Source organism: Carassius auratus, chromosome 4 (genome assembly GCF_003368295.1).
Source record: "Carassius auratus strain Wakin chromosome 4, ASM336829v1, whole genome shotgun sequence".
Classification (NCBI taxonomy): Eukaryota; Metazoa; Chordata; class Actinopteri; order Cypriniformes; family Cyprinidae; genus Carassius; species Carassius auratus.
Genome location: NC_039246.1, coordinates 11,169,169 through 11,187,536, shown reverse-complemented (window position 1 = coordinate 11,187,536; position 18,368 = coordinate 11,169,169). Strand labels below are relative to the sequence as shown.

The 18,368-nt window shown below is 35.8% G+C and overlaps 1 protein-coding gene across 3 annotated transcripts in view; it reads left to right on the top strand.

The window, feature by feature from the left end:
- The window catches only part of LOC113058335 (CSC1-like protein 1), a 37,633-nt gene extending 23,769 nt beyond the window's left edge, over positions 1-13,864 (top strand). The window contains exons 1-23 of one of the 3 annotated variants that reach the window (XM_026226128.1): positions 2,489-2,633; positions 5,541-5,702; positions 5,796-5,875; positions 6,157-6,232; positions 6,309-6,346; positions 6,506-6,648; positions 7,134-7,185; positions 7,263-7,371; positions 7,446-7,516; positions 7,915-7,995; positions 8,328-8,457; positions 8,536-8,669; positions 8,918-9,100; positions 9,212-9,365; positions 9,441-9,547; positions 9,633-9,719; positions 10,207-10,266; positions 10,377-10,539; positions 10,763-10,868; positions 10,948-11,115; positions 11,219-11,334; positions 11,535-11,588; positions 11,678-11,815. In XM_026226128.1, coding sequence (XP_026081913.1) covers positions 5,541-5,702; positions 5,796-5,875; positions 6,157-6,232; positions 6,309-6,346; positions 6,506-6,648; positions 7,134-7,185; positions 7,263-7,371; positions 7,446-7,516; positions 7,915-7,995; positions 8,328-8,457; positions 8,536-8,669; positions 8,918-9,100; positions 9,212-9,365; positions 9,441-9,547; positions 9,633-9,719; positions 10,207-10,266; positions 10,377-10,539; positions 10,763-10,868; positions 10,948-11,115; positions 11,219-11,334; positions 11,535-11,588; positions 11,678-11,815 — 2,412 coding nt within the window. In that variant the 5' untranslated portion in view covers positions 2,489-2,633. Of the gene's footprint in view, positions 1-2,488; positions 2,634-5,540; positions 5,703-5,795; positions 5,876-6,156; positions 6,233-6,308; positions 6,347-6,505; positions 6,649-7,133; positions 7,186-7,262; positions 7,372-7,445; positions 7,517-7,914; positions 7,996-8,327; positions 8,458-8,535; positions 8,670-8,917; positions 9,101-9,211; positions 9,366-9,440; positions 9,548-9,632; positions 9,720-10,206; positions 10,267-10,376; positions 10,540-10,762; positions 10,869-10,947; positions 11,116-11,218; positions 11,335-11,534; positions 11,589-11,677 lie in introns of those variants that run through there. The other 2 variants (XM_026226118.1, XM_026226138.1) reach the window with 2 other exon arrangements.
- Positions 13,865-18,368: the final 4,504 nt, after the last annotated feature.

The following is an 18,368-nucleotide window of genomic DNA, read 5'->3' as shown; positions in this document are numbered from 1 at the left end:
ATGGAGTCATTGTGTGCATGAATTTTTTTTTTAAAACATCAAATCAATTTAGTTTTTATAAAGTAATACTACAGCATAACCAGTGAAAATTAGAGCTGTACAAGTAGGCACCACACAACTTAGATTATTGCATGCATAAACTAGGCATAATTATTTGATTATGCAAAATTTAGTTGTTATGCAATGTTTTCCTACTGGGAGTTCACCCAGAAAGAAACTTTCTGTCATTATTTACTCACCCTCATGTTATTCCAAATCTGAAAAACATCCTGCAGAGCACAAAAGGAGATATTTTCGAATATATAATGAAAATTCCATAAAAAAAGATGACAATTTTTATTTTTGGGTGATATTTATTACCATTATCAAGTTTCTATCGTTACACACAAAAAAAAAAAAAAAAAAAAAACGAGGAAAGGAAGTCATACGGGTTTGGAATGACATGAGTAAATGATGACAATTTATTATTATTATTTATTATTATTTTTATATAAAAAAAAAAATCATCATTTACTCATGTCATCCAAACCCGTATGACTTCCTTTCCTCGTTTTTTTTTTCTCAAATGTAACGATAGAAACTTGATAATGTTTTGGAATTTTACTTAATAATGAATAAATTATATAATTAAAAATTTTAAATATATGTATGTATAATTTCAGTCAAGGTTTATTTTAATTATTGTAACTATATAAAACCTTATGTTACCTATAAATAATATGCAACCATTTTACAAAAACAAATAAAAAATAAATAAATACATAATTTGGAAAAAATAAATCAATTTATTTATTTATGCATTTCATTTAGTTTTTTTATCGCTCTATTTTTTTTTTTTAGGCAAAACACACACACACACACACACAAACAAACAAACAGGGGGGGGGGGGGTGAATGCAGAAACGTTCATTGAAGAGTTGTAAACGCTGCACGAAACTGGCCAATGGTTACCGCTCTATTATAATTCAACCAGTGTTTAATACATCTTTCTCTAGAATAATCTCCAGCCTGAGTAGTAATTGTAACGCACACAGCACAGACAGGAGTAAGTCAGATTAATGCTCCAAGCTCTATTTCTCGTGTTTACAGTAGCCCAAACACGCGCATCATCTAAACAAGGCTGTGCGCGCTCGTGTGCTCGACTGTTCATTTGCTAATCATGCCAGTGTCTTGACTGACTACGCTGATTAGAGACAGTATTCCTCAGCTGTCAGACTGACTGAAAACAATCAAAGCCTCCATACCCCCAATCACCGCTGCTCTCTCCCCTGGCGCCGTGCCGCAATCAGCCGCTGATTAGGACCCCGTCGCCCTTCTCCAGCCGCGGCGGGGGTTAATGCGCGCGTCAGATGGAGCCACGGAGAGGCCAATGAGAACGTGAGCGGGAGGATATTGCACGGATATATCCGCCCTGTCAATCACATGGGATTCACTGTAGAGGCTCAGAGACTCTCTTCATCTCGCTCTTCTCCCCTGCAGGGCCGAGCTAATCTATTTAAAACAAAAGTGAGGATGCACCAATTAAATCAGACGCTGTTTGGACATTTTTTGCATATTTTCGACATATTAAAGCAATCTAATAACATGGTTGGATAAATAATACATTTAGCTTGCGTTGCATAGCTTATTGAATGTTGCTTCGCACAAATTCATTGTTTAGCCTATGCCACCTTTATACACTAAAAATAATTTACTGTAATTGCTAAATTTCATAATTACACAGATAGGCTACGTTGGATTAGAGTAGGCTGAGTTTTCTTGTAAACATATTCTAATAATCTTTTTACAACTTAATAGATGACAGGGTAATGTTTAACTCAGAATCTTCATAAATTATTACAAATAAATGCACACATTGATACAAAGCTATCAAACAAACACAAAACACAAGCAAATCCGTAAAAACATACTCTAGCCTAATATACATTTTAAAAAGACATTATTTTTAACAGTGTAGCAAAAATAATTTGAGGTACAAATAATTTTCAGAAAATATTCAGAAATTGCTAGTAAATTATTAAATAATTAGGCTACAAAGATAGCAAGTCATATACTGACATAAATGTGAACTTTAGACGTTGAAAACCTGAAACTAGTATTTTATTGTATAACAGACTCCACTTTTTTATTTATTTAGTTCACTTCGAAATATGATTAGGCTATAGCCTATTTATCTTCTTAGCTATGGGCCTATATATTACTTTTTAACGTTTTGTAATTCCACTCTGTTCTGTTTTCAACGCCATGGTTGTTTGGAAAATTTAATTGACTGAATAAACAACATATTAGAGAATGCAATGGCCAGTATACAGCCTAGTCATTATGCTTGAGAAATAATTTTTTGTTGTTGTTGTTTATAGCTACATTGGTTTATTTTTTCTTAATTTTCTTGATTTCAAATAATTGATTCTTATTATTTACTGTATTCCCGAATTAATGTCGGGCATTTTATTATATCTGTTATATACAACGATATTAAAAAAGTTGTGTGTATTGGTAGGTTGGGCGGAGATCGGTGTATCTGCGCATGTGCGGATGTGCGGATGTGAGTCAGTGTAAACTTAACTTAGTTTACTCTCAGCTGACAGCTCGACAGGTTCTGCACAGTCCAGACGCGGAAAAATTCCACCGAGGTATGTTTTTGTTTCATAACATGTTTTATTTATGAATCGCGAGAAAGCAACACTCAAAGTTTCGGCTCATAACAACTCGTAAGTTTGTCCAGCTGTTATGTAGAAGCGCCATGACGTCACTGGCAGCGTGTCGAAGTATTTGTCAGTTTAGTGTTTGTTTAGTTGTGTGTTCATGGTTATACTCATGAGTCTAACGACATTTAGTTTAGTTGCTTGTTAACCGTTTAGCTACCCGTTTTTGGCTTTATTCTCAACCGTCGACAGTTGTGCCAGTTCTGGTCTGTCAGTTTGGCAACGATATGTTTCGACATAATGAAGAAGTTGTTTTCAGTCATGCAAATGTTGATAACAGAACAGACAGGAGAGTATCGTGTAAGTCATCTAATGCATCATGACAAGACAACATGACAACTTCGAAAGCGAAAGTGTTTTTGTCACGCATCATTTTTCAGTGAAATTACTGAGATGTTTCTTAATAAAATCTGTGCTGAAATATGTTCTGCACTTACAAATATTTGATTTCACAGTCTGTTCAGACTTATTGCAAACCAAGACACTGAGTGTCTTGAATGTTTTTCATGACACATACTGTGGGAGTTCATAGGGCAGCAACGATACACAAAACATGATTTTTTAAAACTTAATTTTATTGCATTTTTCATTCCTAGTATCTAAACATTCTTAAATCAATATTAATTTAACTGAGAAACACATTTTCTTAAGATATGTCTCATTTTCTGTTTAAGGGATAGTTCACCCAAACCCGTGGAACCTCCGTTTATCTTTGGAACACAGTTTAAGATATTTTAGATTTAGTCCGAGAGCACAGTATACTGTCCATGTCCAGAAAGGTAAGAAAAACATCTTCAAACTAGTCCATGTGACATCAGAGGGTCAGTTCGAATTTTTTGAAGCATCTATTTTGGTCCAAAATAGCAAAAACTATGACTTTATTCAGCATTGTCTTGTTTTCCGGTCTGTTGTGAGAGAGAGTTCAAAACAAAGCAGTTTGTGAAATCCGGTTCGCGAACGAATCATTCGATTCAACCGTGAGCGAGTCATTATCTCGCTCGACTCGGTGTTCATCTTCAGTTCTCTCTTCACAGCAGTTCAGTCAGTGTACTGTTTGAGTGCATGAATTACTCAGGGATATTGGTTTGTTTGAACTCAGAGGGAGTGTCAGCCACATAAAAAAAAAGTTAACAGCTTAAGTTATTTGTGGATTAATGCATATTGGAGATGTGAGCCATTTAAAACGATTCAGTTTGATTTGGTGGACTGGTTCAAAAAGATCTGGTTACATCGAGTGATTAGTTCGCAAATCAGATATCACAAACTGCTTTGTTTTGAACTCTCTCACAACAGACACGGAAGAGAAGACAATGCTGAATAAAGTCATAGTTTTTGCTATTTTTGGACCAAAATTTATTTTCGATGCTTCAAAAAATTCTAACTGACCCTCTGATGTCACATGGACTACTTTGATTATGTTTTTCTTACCTTTCTGGACAGTAGACCGTACACACAGTTTCAATGGAGGGACTGAGAGCTCTCGGACTAAATCTAAAATATCTTAAACTGTGTTCCAAAGATGAACGGAGGTCTTACGGGTTTGGAACAACATGAGGGTAAGTTATTAATGACATAATTTTGCTATTTGGGTGAACTAACCCTTTAAATGTATCATAATTAAGTTTATGATTAAAATTAGAAAATATCTACCATTGGGGAAAGAAAAAAAAACAATTCAAAGGTAATGTGAATAATTTTTTTAGCCCACTGACAGATGTTTTTGTCTTTTCTTTTTTTTTCTTTTAATTTTTTTCTTCTCATGTAAATATGTCTTGATTTTATTTATTTATTGATATTTTGCAATGCATCAAAAGACAAAGTAAGAAAGATGTCACGAGTAACCTGACCCCAAAAAAAAAAAAGTCATCTGAAAGTAATAGAGGATCTATGGGAGACCCAACCCCTTAAAGGCACAGTGGGAGGAGCGGAAAAGATTATGACTTTGTGATCTAGTGGCTATATTTTTATCCTTACTTTAATATCACATTCTTAGAGCATTTAATATTAGCATGGATTATATCTAATGTAAGCATAATGTTCAAACATTTAACATCAATACAGTCACCAGTAATCTATCATCTAGGATCTTAAGCAAAAAGCATTTTAAGGCACTATCATAATCATAAATCCCCAAAACTTTTTTTGTGCTGATGCAACATGTGATCTATACTATTGTGTAATTGTGTTTCGTTTGCATGCAATAACGTTATAAGACTTCCTCTTGTTTTTGAACTGAAGTGCATGTGACATTTCACATCCTTACACTGACATGCAATTCACAATGCTTTAGATTCATGCTTTGAATCAAATATGGCCAACACCAGATAGTTTTTGAGAACTAACACCAGCTAATCTCAAACATATTTTTAATACCAACCTGTAACATCGTCACACTAGGCCTATAAATAGTTTAGAGAAATTGCTGGAAATTGATCTGTTATCATCCTTAATCTTTTTTCATTGGTAATGAGTGCTTTGAACAACTACTGTAATTGTTTTAGCTGTATTTACTAAATTTTTAATATAATTTATTTAATTTTGTTGTGTTTTTATTGTTTTATTTTATTTTTTATTTCATTTTATTGTTATTTTATTTGTTTTCTTTATTTTATTTTATTTTGTGTGTATGCATGTGCAGGATCGTGTTCTTTTCCTGAAAGGCCATCATTGTAAATAAGAAAATAATTCTTAATTGATTTCCATGGATAAATAAAGATGAACAAACAAAAAAATCAATAGTCATCTGGGATGCTAATGACATGTGTGTCACCAAAACAGATCTTTTCAGGAGCAGCAAAAATAAAATTGTGCAATTTGTACCTGTTTGACCTCCAGATGGCCTCCACGTGGTGGGAGCGCCTCTCCGTGTCGGTGAATAATGGCACAACCCCTGTGGACAACAGCAGCTGTTTCAGTGCCACACAGAGCACCGTGCTGAAGGGGGTGAATTTCGGAGGAGTGCCCATCGTTCTGCTGATCGACTTCATACTCTTCGTGGTAAGTTTGGAAGTTAGTTAGGATCCGATTGGCTGGAACTGCTCGAGTTGTACGATCTGATTGGTTGGTATGGTGCTGTGTATCTTCCCACAGTTGCTGCTAATAGTCTTCACTGTGATCAGAAGGAGACTGTGGGATCATGGGAGACTCGCTCTTGTCGCAGAGACTGAACGGTATGTGAGATGAAAACCATAGTAGTCACTATGGAAACATTAAGTGTTATAATTTTTTTTTTTTTTTTAGTAAGGCATAAAATTGCAGCGTTAAACTAGACAAATTATTATTTATAAAAAAAGTATATGTTTTTTATATTTATGTATAATGATTGTTTTTTGTTGTTGTAGTATTTGTATATTTTTTACCATATTTTAAGTTTTCAAGAAATCATTTTAAATAGAGAAGCTGAAACTGGTGAGGATGGAGAGATGAAGAGCTCTGTCTTTTGTTGATGCAGGTTCGGACATGCTACTAAACGGCGTTACAACAGAATGACGTCATCCATGTCCGTCGAGGAGCCCGAATATGAGAAGGTTAATTCTGATCTCATCGTCATCCTCATTATGAGATCATTCATGACATCATTGACATCTTCCTCATTTCCTGTAGGGGTGCTGCTCCTGGATCAACTTTATTGTCAATATGGAGTAAGTGCTGTTTTGGTGCTACATGTTTACAACTGGACAGATTTTACCAGTTGTTATTGTTACTTTTTTCAAAAAGGGGAATTTGCAAGGGAAAGTCCTAATATAAACTGATGTGAAACCAGTGTGTGTGTGTGTGTGTGTGTGTGTGTGTGTGTGCAGTGAGACTACGATCCAGGAGAAATGTGGGGTGGATGCAGTACATTATCTGTCATTTCAGAAGCACCTAGTCATCATGCTCTTGATCATCTGTGTGCTGTCCATCACCATCATCCTGCCGGTCAATCTATCTGGCAACCTGCTGGGTATCTAACACACATACACACACGTACACTGGAAAATTTAACGCGATCTCAAGAATCCTTCAAACAGTAGCTTGGTTATAAACCATTTCCTGTTTCTCTAAAGCAGATACTTGACTAATACCAGAGACACTGACAGAGAAAAATTTAAGAACTGTGCCAGCTATAAGAATAAAAATTACAAATCTTACTGATCCCAAACTCTTGAATGGAAGAGTTTCATCTTCACTTTTGAATTTTTTGTAATTGTTTAAAGTAGTTATAATATAATTTTTAATATAATTTATTTTGGATAAAATAATCTTTTTACATAGCTAAATGTTGCTTGTAAGAGTCATTGTGTTTAAGCCTATGATGCCTAGTTTTTGGGAGGGCGGTAGTGGTTTCTAACCTCACATGATGTCACCTTATGAAATGCTATCAAGTTTCTTTTCTTAGACTTCAGTTTCTGCTGATGGGAAAAAGTCTCAGTCATTTCTGTGTTCCAGGCAATGATCCCTACAGTTTCGGGAGAACAACCATAGGGAATCTTAAGCAAGGGTATGTATCTATGCACAGATGTCTGAATGCATCAGTGTGGGTCTATTTGAACTGTATTTTAAATGATCTCTTTGCAGTGATACGCTGCTTTGGCTGCACACAGTATTTGCAGTTCTGTATCTTATGATCACGGTGGCCCTGCTGAGACGACACACCTCTAAAATGAAGGGAACCAAGAGAGACATAGTAAGCCGTCCTACCATTTCTCTTTCACACACACATACATGGTCTCAGTCTGACCCTGGTTTATTTTTCCATAGGCCAGAAACACCCTGTTTGTGAGGTCTGTACCCACTGCTGCCAGTATTGAGAGCATAAAAACTCACTTCATGTAAGTGGGAATGATTTTCCAAGACTTCATACTGTTCACTTTATTTTTAGCCATTCATCCAGACGTCTTTTCCTTCCCATCTCCATGTTATTTGTTCCATTCAGCATGCAGGGCATGAGCTCAGCTTTCAGTTTGTGGGTGGGACAGTGGGATCTCAAAGACTTATCGGGCAACATTTATTTACGTGTCATTCACAGGAATTGATTAACATTACAGATAAAGATTATACTGAAATAATAGCCATTATTTATTTTATTTCCTGGACTTCTTGTTTTTATGAGCAAAGGAAGATAGATTGGAGATTATTATTTTTGCATTTCTGTTTTTCTGCCTCTAATACACAAATGACATATTTTACTTTAAAGGTTTTAAAGTTTTGACTGTATATCTGTTTGCAGGGAGGCGTACCCTAACTGTCAAGTGACTGATGTTAACTTGTGTTATGATGTTGCCAAACTGATTGATATAAACAGAAACCGGTAAGAAAGCCAGTTTGACTTGTTGTCCATAGATCTTATAGATACCTATATGAGCCAGTACTATTGAAATACTATTACAGTCATTATTTATATTTGGAGTTTTAATAATTCTGTCATGTGTTTTTGTCATTTTTTATTGTCATTTCTTTAAAATATGTTTAGTATTCAGTACTTTTTAAGATTCCGTCTTAGCTATTTTAGGACAGTGCATCAAGCTAAACTAAATAGTTTGAATATTTCAGTTAATAACATTTTTAATAAAAAATAAAAATAAAAAAAATCATAATGTCGTCATCATCATATGTTATTTTTATTGTAATATTTTGTAACAGAAAACGGGCAGAAAAAAATCTGCAGCACTACACTAAGATTTTCCAGCGCCATGGACGTCGTGAGCTCATCAACCCGCGCCCATGCAGCCACCTGTGCTGCTGCTGCCGCCGCTGTAAGGGCTGTGAAGAGGTCAGTACTGCCCCCATCAGCAATGGCCTTTGACTTTCAAGCTCTGGGTGTATAAATAAAATGTGTGTTTATTTGTAGGTTGATGCTATAGAGTTCTACAGCTCACAGGTGGCTGCTCTGCGTGAGGAAGAAGATAAACTGAAGGATAGTGTAGAACTGCATCCTCTGGGCATGGCATTTGTCTCTCTGCAAAATGAGTACATGGCCAGTTAGTAAGTGATTCACGCTCAGACTCAACTGCCTATGTATAAACATTATGCAGAATTACACTGGCTTATTAGCCACTTTGTTTTTACTAGAATCTAATGTGAAATCTGTTGTGATAAGTCAAAGGAAAACTGCTTCGTAGTCTGGATTTTTTAGTTTTAGTTAGTTGCTGTTACTGTTAAAATTAAATGAAGAGAATTATTATTTCTGGAACCTGATCATTGCATTTGGTGTTGCTTTTCTTTCCTCACAGTATTCTGAAGGATTTCAATGCTCTGAAGTGTGGAGGCGGGGCAAGGGGCGTGGCCGGAGAAGTAATGGGTGGGGGAATCAGGTGTGGGTGTGGCCGAGAGCCTCAGCCGTCCTCTAAGAGCACAGAACTTAGGGTGAACAAATGGGAAGTGAATTATGCTCCTCACCCATACAATATCTACTGGTATGTACAAATATATATTTTTTTTTATGGGATTTATTATATTACAATGTTCTTTAATTTATAGAGAAGAATATAGCAATCAACCTCTCACCTTCTCTTCATCTTTTTCAGGGAGAATTTGTCAATAAAATGGTGGCGTTGGTGGCTACGCTTTACGCTGCTAAATGTAGCCCTCTTTCTCCTCCTCTTCTTCCTCACAACGCCCTCCATCATCATCACCACCATGGACAAATTTAATGTCACCAAGCCCATTTACTATCTGAACGTATGTGACTGAACATGTGTAAGGAATTGAGCTCATGAAGTGCAGTGGTGTGAAGACAGTGTGTTGTGTTTGCAGAGTGCTGTTATCAGTCAGTTCTTCCCCACTATTCTGCTGTGGACCTTCTCAGCCCTGTTGCCCACCATAGTATATTACTCTACACTGGGGGAGGCCCACTGGACCAGGTAGACCATCAAACTCAAATATACACACACTCACACACAAACCCAAAAGCCCATTAATAATACTCCTCTATCTGTGTGTGTGAAGGTCCAGCGAAAATATGAGCATGATGTACAAGCTCTACATCTTCCTGATCTTCATGGTGTTGATTTTGCCCTCACTGGGCCTCACCAGGTATGAGCTGATGATGATGAGTAGATGCTGTTTTTTTATTTCACCTTAAAATATTACAAAAGTAGCATTTATTATTGATTTTTCAATGTTTTTATTATTATAATTGTTATTATTAGATACAAATTTTAGTTTTACAGTACATTTTTACATTAGTAGTATGTTGTGTTTTTTTATTTTGTTTTAATTTTATTATTATACATATTATTATAATTATTATTATATATACTTTTTTTATATATTTATAAACCATTTTATTATTTAATATAACAATAGTAGTCTTTATTATTTTGTTTTAACATGTTATTATTATTATTATTATTATTATTATTATTATTATTTTTACTATTATTATTATATAGATATATAATCACAAATTTGTTTTACCAAAAAATGCAGCCCTACAATCACATAATTAAAAGAATGATGAACTAAAATGTTCCCGAACTAAGCATGTGTACAGATACAGATGTGCTCTTTTTCCTCTCAGTCTAGACGTGTTTTTCCGCCAGTTGTTTGATACGCATTCAGCGGGGAAGCTGAGGTTTGAGTGAGTATCTTATTTATTTTCCCTGGTGATTTATTTGCTCAAATCAGAATGGTTTATTCCGAATGATTTTGTGACCAGTGACTCTCCATCTTCTCTTCTCTGTGTCTCAGGTGTGTGTTTTTACCTGATCAGGGGGCGTTCTTTGTAAATTACGTCATCGCGGCGGCTCTGGTGGGCTCTGGCATGGAGCTGCTGCGGTTGCCAGGATTACTGCTCTACATTGTGCGTCTGGCACTCGCAGGTTCGGCTGCTGAGAGGAAATATGTTAAACAGGTCCGTCTGTGGCTTTTGAGCTTTTAAAAAGAATTTGGAATTTTGCTTCAGAACTTGCTATGCGTTAACCAATGTGGAATAAAAAAGAATTTAAACGTACATTTTAACATTATACTTTATTATACTTTCATTTGAATTAAGCTTTGACATCATGCTGTATAGACACCTGAGATGTGTTCCTGATACACTTGTAATCTCTGGTTCTTTGTTTCTCTGTGTATAGAATCAGGCGTATGAGTTTCAGTACGGAGCGATGTACGGATGGACTCTGTGTGTGTTCACGGTCATTATGGCGTACAGCATCACCTGTCCTGTCATCGTTCCCTTCGGTCTGATTTCTTTCCTCAAGGTCTTGCACACACTATTAGTGAATATAACATCACATTAACACACAGGCTGTGTGTGTAGGTTTGCTGTACCTGCTGCTGAAACACCTGGTGGACAAACACAACCTGTACTTCGCGTACCTGCCCGCCCGCCTCGATCGGCAGGTTCACCTGGGAGCTGTCAATCAAGCGCTGGCTGCACCAATCATATGCCTGATGTGGCTTTATTTCTTCTCTGTGCTCCGAACAGGTAACGTCCACTAACTGGCTTCATTAAACCAGTGTTTCTCAGACAGTTGTATTCATATATGTGAGTCATATAGTGGAGATTTATTGATTTTGTGTCTCCACAGGCTTCAAGGCAGCTACGTCACTGTTCACTTTAGTGGTTCTCTGTGTGACCATCTTTATCTGTTTAAGTTACACCTTCTTTGGACACTTCAAATACCTCAGCCCGCACAACTACAACGTAAGCAGCTTTGTTCTATGTCAAAGTTTTAGCTAAATTTACAGTGCATTGTTGTAATCTAAACCTAATTGAATAAATAAACCTGGCATTGTGTTTCAAATATTGTTGGCTCTGTGAAATATTGCTTTTGGTCCTCTATTTTAAGAAACTTTGGATAAAAGCATCTGCTAAATGCATAAATGTAATTGTCTGTAATTCAGGTTAAGGAGGAAGATAAAGACGCAGATAAAGGTTCACAGAGCTCAAATGTATCGGCAAGTTTCACATTTATACATTACACACTTCTTTTTTTTTTTAAATGCCGATAGATTTTGAGATGACCAGGATCTCTCTCTCTTTTTAGGTGTATCTTCCCAAAGTTTTGAACCCAGATGCATCATCTGAATCTGATGAATGCAGCATTCACCATACATACGGCACCACCGACACAAGTCCGCCCTTCCTCAGCACCGAGGAAGAGTGTCCAGACTCTGATATCTAAAAACAATAATCAGGCAACGTCGACCAATCAACTACCTTTTCACCTCTGGAGGAAATGGTTCTTGCTGTATTGAGGTTGGAGGTCAGTGTGAAGATGTAGGGGATGTACTTGGGGAGAAAAAAAAGTCACACTTTCTAGCTTTTATTTTTTATACATACTGAGGGAACATTTATTCTTGAACTGCCATATCACAAAACCCAAAGGAGCTTTTCAGGATCAATTCTTCTCGCCAAAGACTTTAAACACTTTTCTAAATTGCCATTCAAACACGCTGTCCAAACATTTCTACAAAACCAGCTTCGCCAATGAGCACTTGCCAAGGAGTACAAATATAACTTGATTATATCAAACCACTTGAACTGACACTTGTGCCTTTTTGGAACCAACTTAACACACTTTATAACTGTAATTTGTATGTGTGTGTGATTTGAGAAAGTGAGCTTCTGTATTGTTTTTCATTCCTCATTTTCTGTTTTAAAGCAACGTTTTATACAAATATGTTAATATATTGATGTTGCAGATATATTGAGCTCATAGCTCAGTGGCCTTTCAATAGCACATCTGTATAGTTGTGTGAGAGAATGAATCATCACTAGGTGGCACTGTTCCTCTCAGATCAGTACAGACTGAAGCAGAGAGATGTTTCAGTTTCAATACAAACACAATGTTTTATAATTTATTACAGAGAATTTAGAAGAAAAATATGCAAAGATTGTATTTACAGTAAGGCTCTTACAATTAAGTAAACAATATGCAAAGCATAAACCTTATAGTCTTAAATGTTTTTTTAGTTTTGGTCACTTGCTGACCATGTTTGTATAAAGTTTAACTTAATGTCATGATCACACCAGTAACAAAGGAGTGTTTACATAGAGAAAATTCTTATTTTACTGGAAACTATTAACTAGAAGCAACTCAAGTCTTCCCAATTTTAAAAAGGGCAAACTTCTTAGAGCAAAGGAGACACAGTTTTAATTCATGTAGATGTTCTATCAAGTACAAGCATCATATTTGTTCCTTTTTAGATGTAATTCAGGGGAAGATATTGAAGCTATTAAGAGAACACTTGACAGCTGTGTTTGTTTGTGTTTGTTCTGTATATTCAGTATATAACTGAATTTTAGTGTCTGATCATTTAAACGGCTCAACCTCCGAACATTGAGTCTCAAATTCTTAAGCCTCAGATTTTCCTGGAAATGGATGAATGAACGTCCTCCAAACACACACTTGACACATTTCTCCTGACTGTGGTTTTCAGCTCATTAGCCAGGATTGAGCAAAATCGTCTTTATTTTAACACCATAAGCAGCCCACAAACTCGAGTGACCGGCTCCAAGCGCCAGGATCAGCATTCAAAACCGCATAAGAACAGAAACTTATCCAATTAGTGTGTGTGTGTGTGTGTGTCAAACTTGATTCATATATATATGTATATGTATATATATATAACAGGTACTATAATGGAACAAAAGACGTGGTAATACTATGGTATTCTTGTTATTTCTTATTGGTGCCAGGTGGTTCATTGGGTTCATGTTTAGGTTTCCAAATATTTTATTGCACAAAACATGTAAACTGTAACTTTTTAAGATTTTTTTTCTTTGGTATGTTTGTATTTTAGTAGGATGGATCTCATACTTAATACACAATACTGTGTAGAGGTCATATGTTTGGTGTTACTGTAAACCATATGCACAGTCATATACTTCATTTCATTCTGTGGGAGCCAGAAATAACAGTATTTACAGTGTTTGACACCACAATAAACACTCTGAAGGCTTCACGGTCCTAATGACACAAATGCTCATATGCAGCTTGAGACAAATGATGCATGTGAGTCAAATAAAGCATTTCTGTATTTCTTTAAATGGACTGAAATCCCAGATCAGGTTTCACTGAATGGTGTTTGCTGGGGGTCTCAGGGTGGCAAAACTGCCAAACAAATGAAGCATTCTAGTTATTTGTATCAAGTGTTGGCAGCTGTAACAAATCCAGAAAAACCTTACTGTACCTTTAGAAACTAAGTAAATAAACTGTTTCTTATATTAGTTTTGCTTGTTAAGGCAAACGTTAGCAGTATTATTTCTCATGCTTCTGCATATGGATTTAAATGAATTCCTAACACTTAATCACTAAATATAAACTTTATTAATGTAACTTGTTCTTTGCTGTTTGAGAATGATACCTTAAAGGAATAGTTCACCAAAAAAATTGCTGAAAATGTACTCATCCAAGATGTACTGTAATTGAGTTTCTTCATTGGAAAAGATTTGGAGAAATGTAGCATGACATCACTTTCCCACCAATGGATCCACTGAAGTGAATGGGTGCCGTCAGAATAGGAGTCCAAACAGCTGATAAAAACATAACAGTAATCCACAAGCAATGTCTTGTAAAGTAAAAAGCTGTACATTTTAAATAAACAAATCCTACATTTTAACTCCAAACCGTTGCTTCTGGACAAAATATGAGTCCTTTGTCCATAATATTGCTTTCTTGAATGGAAAATTAATCTAGTCTGAATCAGGAGAGATCTGCACAGATCAAACACATTTTATAAGCAAAAACAGTCCAAAACAGTTCTAAACAACTATGTTGGTGGATTTTGATTTGAGAAAATAACAGTGAATTGACTTTTTCTCAGAAGGAAGGGTTATTATGAATTATAGACTCTGGTCAGAAGTGACAGTTTAAAGTTGATATGCCTTAATTATGGATTTGTTTCTTACAAACACGCGTCTTTCACTTCACAAGATATTAATTGATAAACTGGAGTGGTGTGGCTTACTTGTGGATCATTGTGATGTTTTTATTAGCAGTTTGCACTCTCATTCTGACGGCACCCATTCACTGCAGAGGATCCACTGGTGAGCAAGCTTACAAATACTCTGGAATTATCATGATCATTTGCACAGAGAAAAACCAACAATAAGCTAAGCACACACAAATAGATTTTTAAAGAAAGTTTTTTTTTTTTTTTTCTTGGATTCTGGAAATGATGTGAATTCTGTCATGTAACTCACATCACATGATTGAACACTCACTCACACACACACATACACACTCACACACTGAATGGCTCGTCTCCAGCTGCGTTTGGTTTTTCAAACTATAGGAACCAATTATCGTTGTACTTGTATATGGTGCCTAAGATAATTCATCCCTCCAGTAACACAGACGAAGATGTTTTCTCCTCTCCTCCCTCCTTCTCTTCTCTTTTCAGATGGTCTGCGCTCTTTTCTGATGCCGTGATTGAAGCCTCTGACCTGATGACCCAGAGTACGTATGACTGATCTCTGTGCCAGCCAACCACAAAGACCGACAGCATTGATTTCCCCTGCTGATCCCTCCCTTTTGTTCGCGGGGATTATTCCCATGGCAATGCCGGTGGTCTGTAAGGTACCGTTCTCAGAGCCGAGAGTAATAGACCCTCGCCAAGCCCTGGGGGTAAACTTATTCCACTTCACCCAGACACAACTTTTAAGGGAAAACTAATAGCAAAGTTTTGTTTCCTTGCCAGATGTCTCTTAAGGTTTGCAGAGTTTACTCCGGGAAGAAATTGAGACACAGAGAAATGAGTAATGAAACTGAATAATTGGAGGGAAAATTCCCAGATTGGGACTTTTGCTCTGTTATCTGATCGTCAACATAATCTAACGGAGCAGGAAATCTGCAGTCTGTAACTCTACATCTCTAGCTTGAGGGGAAATTCTGTCACCGTTTACTCAGCCTCGTGTCGTTCGGTGTGACTGACTTTCTTCTGTGGAAGAAACTGGATGAGGAAATTGTGTGGAACATACGTAAATTGAAAATTTATTTGAGCTTGAATCATATTTCTGGTTAATTATACTGAAATATGTCAAGTATGGTATCAGAAGACATGCAGTGCACATGTACAGTAATTCATGTAAGTACTGTTATGCATCTTGTGGAGCTTGACAACCTCATTCGTCTTCACTGTAGTAAAAAGAGGGATTTCAGTATTTTGCAAAACATACAGTTTTGTTCCAGAGATGGAAGAGTAAGTTAAAGAGTAAGGAAGTATCCATATACAAACAGAAAAGGCACTCATCCATTTCCTAGATGATGTGAAAACACCTGTAAAAAAAAAAATCTATATGTATTTTTGAGTGTATTTATGAAAAGTGTCTAAAATAATGTACACAAATTAATCATAAAAGATGTATTTGTAAGCAGAGTATTTCTGCTATAGCAATGTTAAATGGAAAACATTTGATTTTGTCAAAATAGTTTTTTGTTAAGTGAAATAAAACCAAATAATAAAAAATATTCCATTTAAAAAATCTATTTTAATTTAAAAAGCATAAACAAAAATGAGAAATTATGCCTTAGCAACTAACCGAATATAAGTTTACCTATTAAAAAAAAAAAAAAAAAACTAATAAAAATGACAAAAGCATATTCAATAAATAAAATAATGAAATGCTTACTTTGTAATAGTAGATGTTACATTTTGATGTTAAATCCAATATTTTTTATATAGAATTTCTATAGTCTATAAAGTATTTAATCGCATAACTGTAATCAAATTACAGAAAAATAAAGAATAATACCTTACTTATTCATGGGAAAAGTAATTAAATTATTATTATTAATTAATAATGCATTATACCCAACACTGTATGTCAAAGTTGGGTCAAGCAGTGAAAACCTAAACATAAGTTAGTGCGCATATAAGGTCTTATGTTTTTTCTCAATAAGTCATGTTGAGTTCTACCAGCCGAGACAAGCATGAGACAAATCTGTCCAAAGATGTGAAATACAGACAGCATTACTTCCTTCCCGCCCTCTTCCTCTCCTCCTCATGCTCTCCTTCCTCTGGTGGCGCTCTTTCAGAGGCTTTGTGAGTTACAGCCGGAGTCGGGTGTGATGTTGTGGCCACTAATCTTCTGTGAATGAGGCCGGCCGGCCGTCTGTGCACGTGTTGTTCCCGTGAGTCGCTAACTCAACAGAGTCCTTGTGGCTACCTGCTCCTCGACAGCGCTGAAGCACATCCCACAGCAGAGCAGACACATGAGCCTGCTAGCGTTCACAGGGACCTGCTTTAAGAGCGCTGCAGTGCTAAACACTTGACACCTGTAACGGATGCTGCTTGGTTTGACCATGCAGGAAAAAGCTTATGCTGTAGAGTAGACATATGCTCTTAAAAATGAAGGTTACATAGGGCTTTTCAAAACCCAAGACCTCTTTTCTTAGTATGAAGAACATTAAAAAAAAAAAATAATAATTAAGAAACTTTTGTGTAATGGAAAGTTTTCATGGAGGTTATTCATTGAACCATCAATGCCAATAAAGGAACCAGAAAAAGAAAGAAAGAAAGTTACTTAAATATAAGATGTTAGAAGTCACCATGCATAAAGCTTAAAATTTCATCACCAAAATTAAAATAAAATAAAATATCATTTATATATGTGTGTGTGTGTGTGTGTGTGTGTGTGTGTGTGTATTTGTGTGTGTGAGCATGTTTTTGTGACATATCAGGACGCAACTCTGTATAATGACATGGGTATGACACAGGTATTACAAGGAGAGGGTGACTTATGAGGACATAACCCATGTCCTCATTTTTCAAAACATGTATAAACAGAATGAGTTTTTTCGAGAAATAAAAATGTACAAAGTTTCCTGTGAGGGTAGGTGTAGGGCCATAGAATATACAGTTTATACAGTATGAAAACCATTACGCCTATGGGATGTCCCCACTTTTCACAAAAACAAACGTGTGTGTGTGTGTGTGTGTGTGTATATATATATATATATATATATATATATATATATATATATATTTATTTATTTATTTATTTATATATAATTTGAATATTTTATTCCTTTTTTTTAGCAGTTTGGGTCATGATGATGACAAGAGATTTAATTTAGTTCGATGTCTGCACAGATGACAGTGGCTCCTCGTCTACTGAGAGAGACATGTGACACAGCTGGCAGGATGTATGTTCAGTCTGACCTAATGCCCTCTGCGTGATACCAGCAGCTTCACATGCTGTATGTGTGAACTAGTGCTGTTAACAGCATCCGCAGCTGACAGAAGAAGTCAGCTGCCTGTTGAGAACACATTAGTGTGTTTATGTGTTTGACGACAGAGGCTGTGTGTGGCAGTTTAAGATGATGACAAACAGAAGTGGAGAGGAAAGTATGATTACAGCTTTGCTATCTATCTATCTATCTCCATGAAATCTATCTGTCTATCTATCTATCTATAATTATTTGCATTGTGACTTAATTATTTTGACAAGTAACCCCAAATTTTCATTATGGTAAGTGAATGAATGAATGATATTATTCAAAGTCTTTCATTTATGCTGAATAAATATTTTTTTATTGTATCTGGACAGAATGATTTGCAATAACATATACAGTAAGTGTTATTGTTAAAATACTATTCATTGTTGAAATACTAGTTGTTATAATCATTTTGAGTTACTTTTTTTTTTCATTTTAGTAAATGTTTTAGTAATTTTGTGTTTGTAATTTTAAGCGTTTTTTTTTTTTTTTAGTTAATTGTCATGAAAATAAC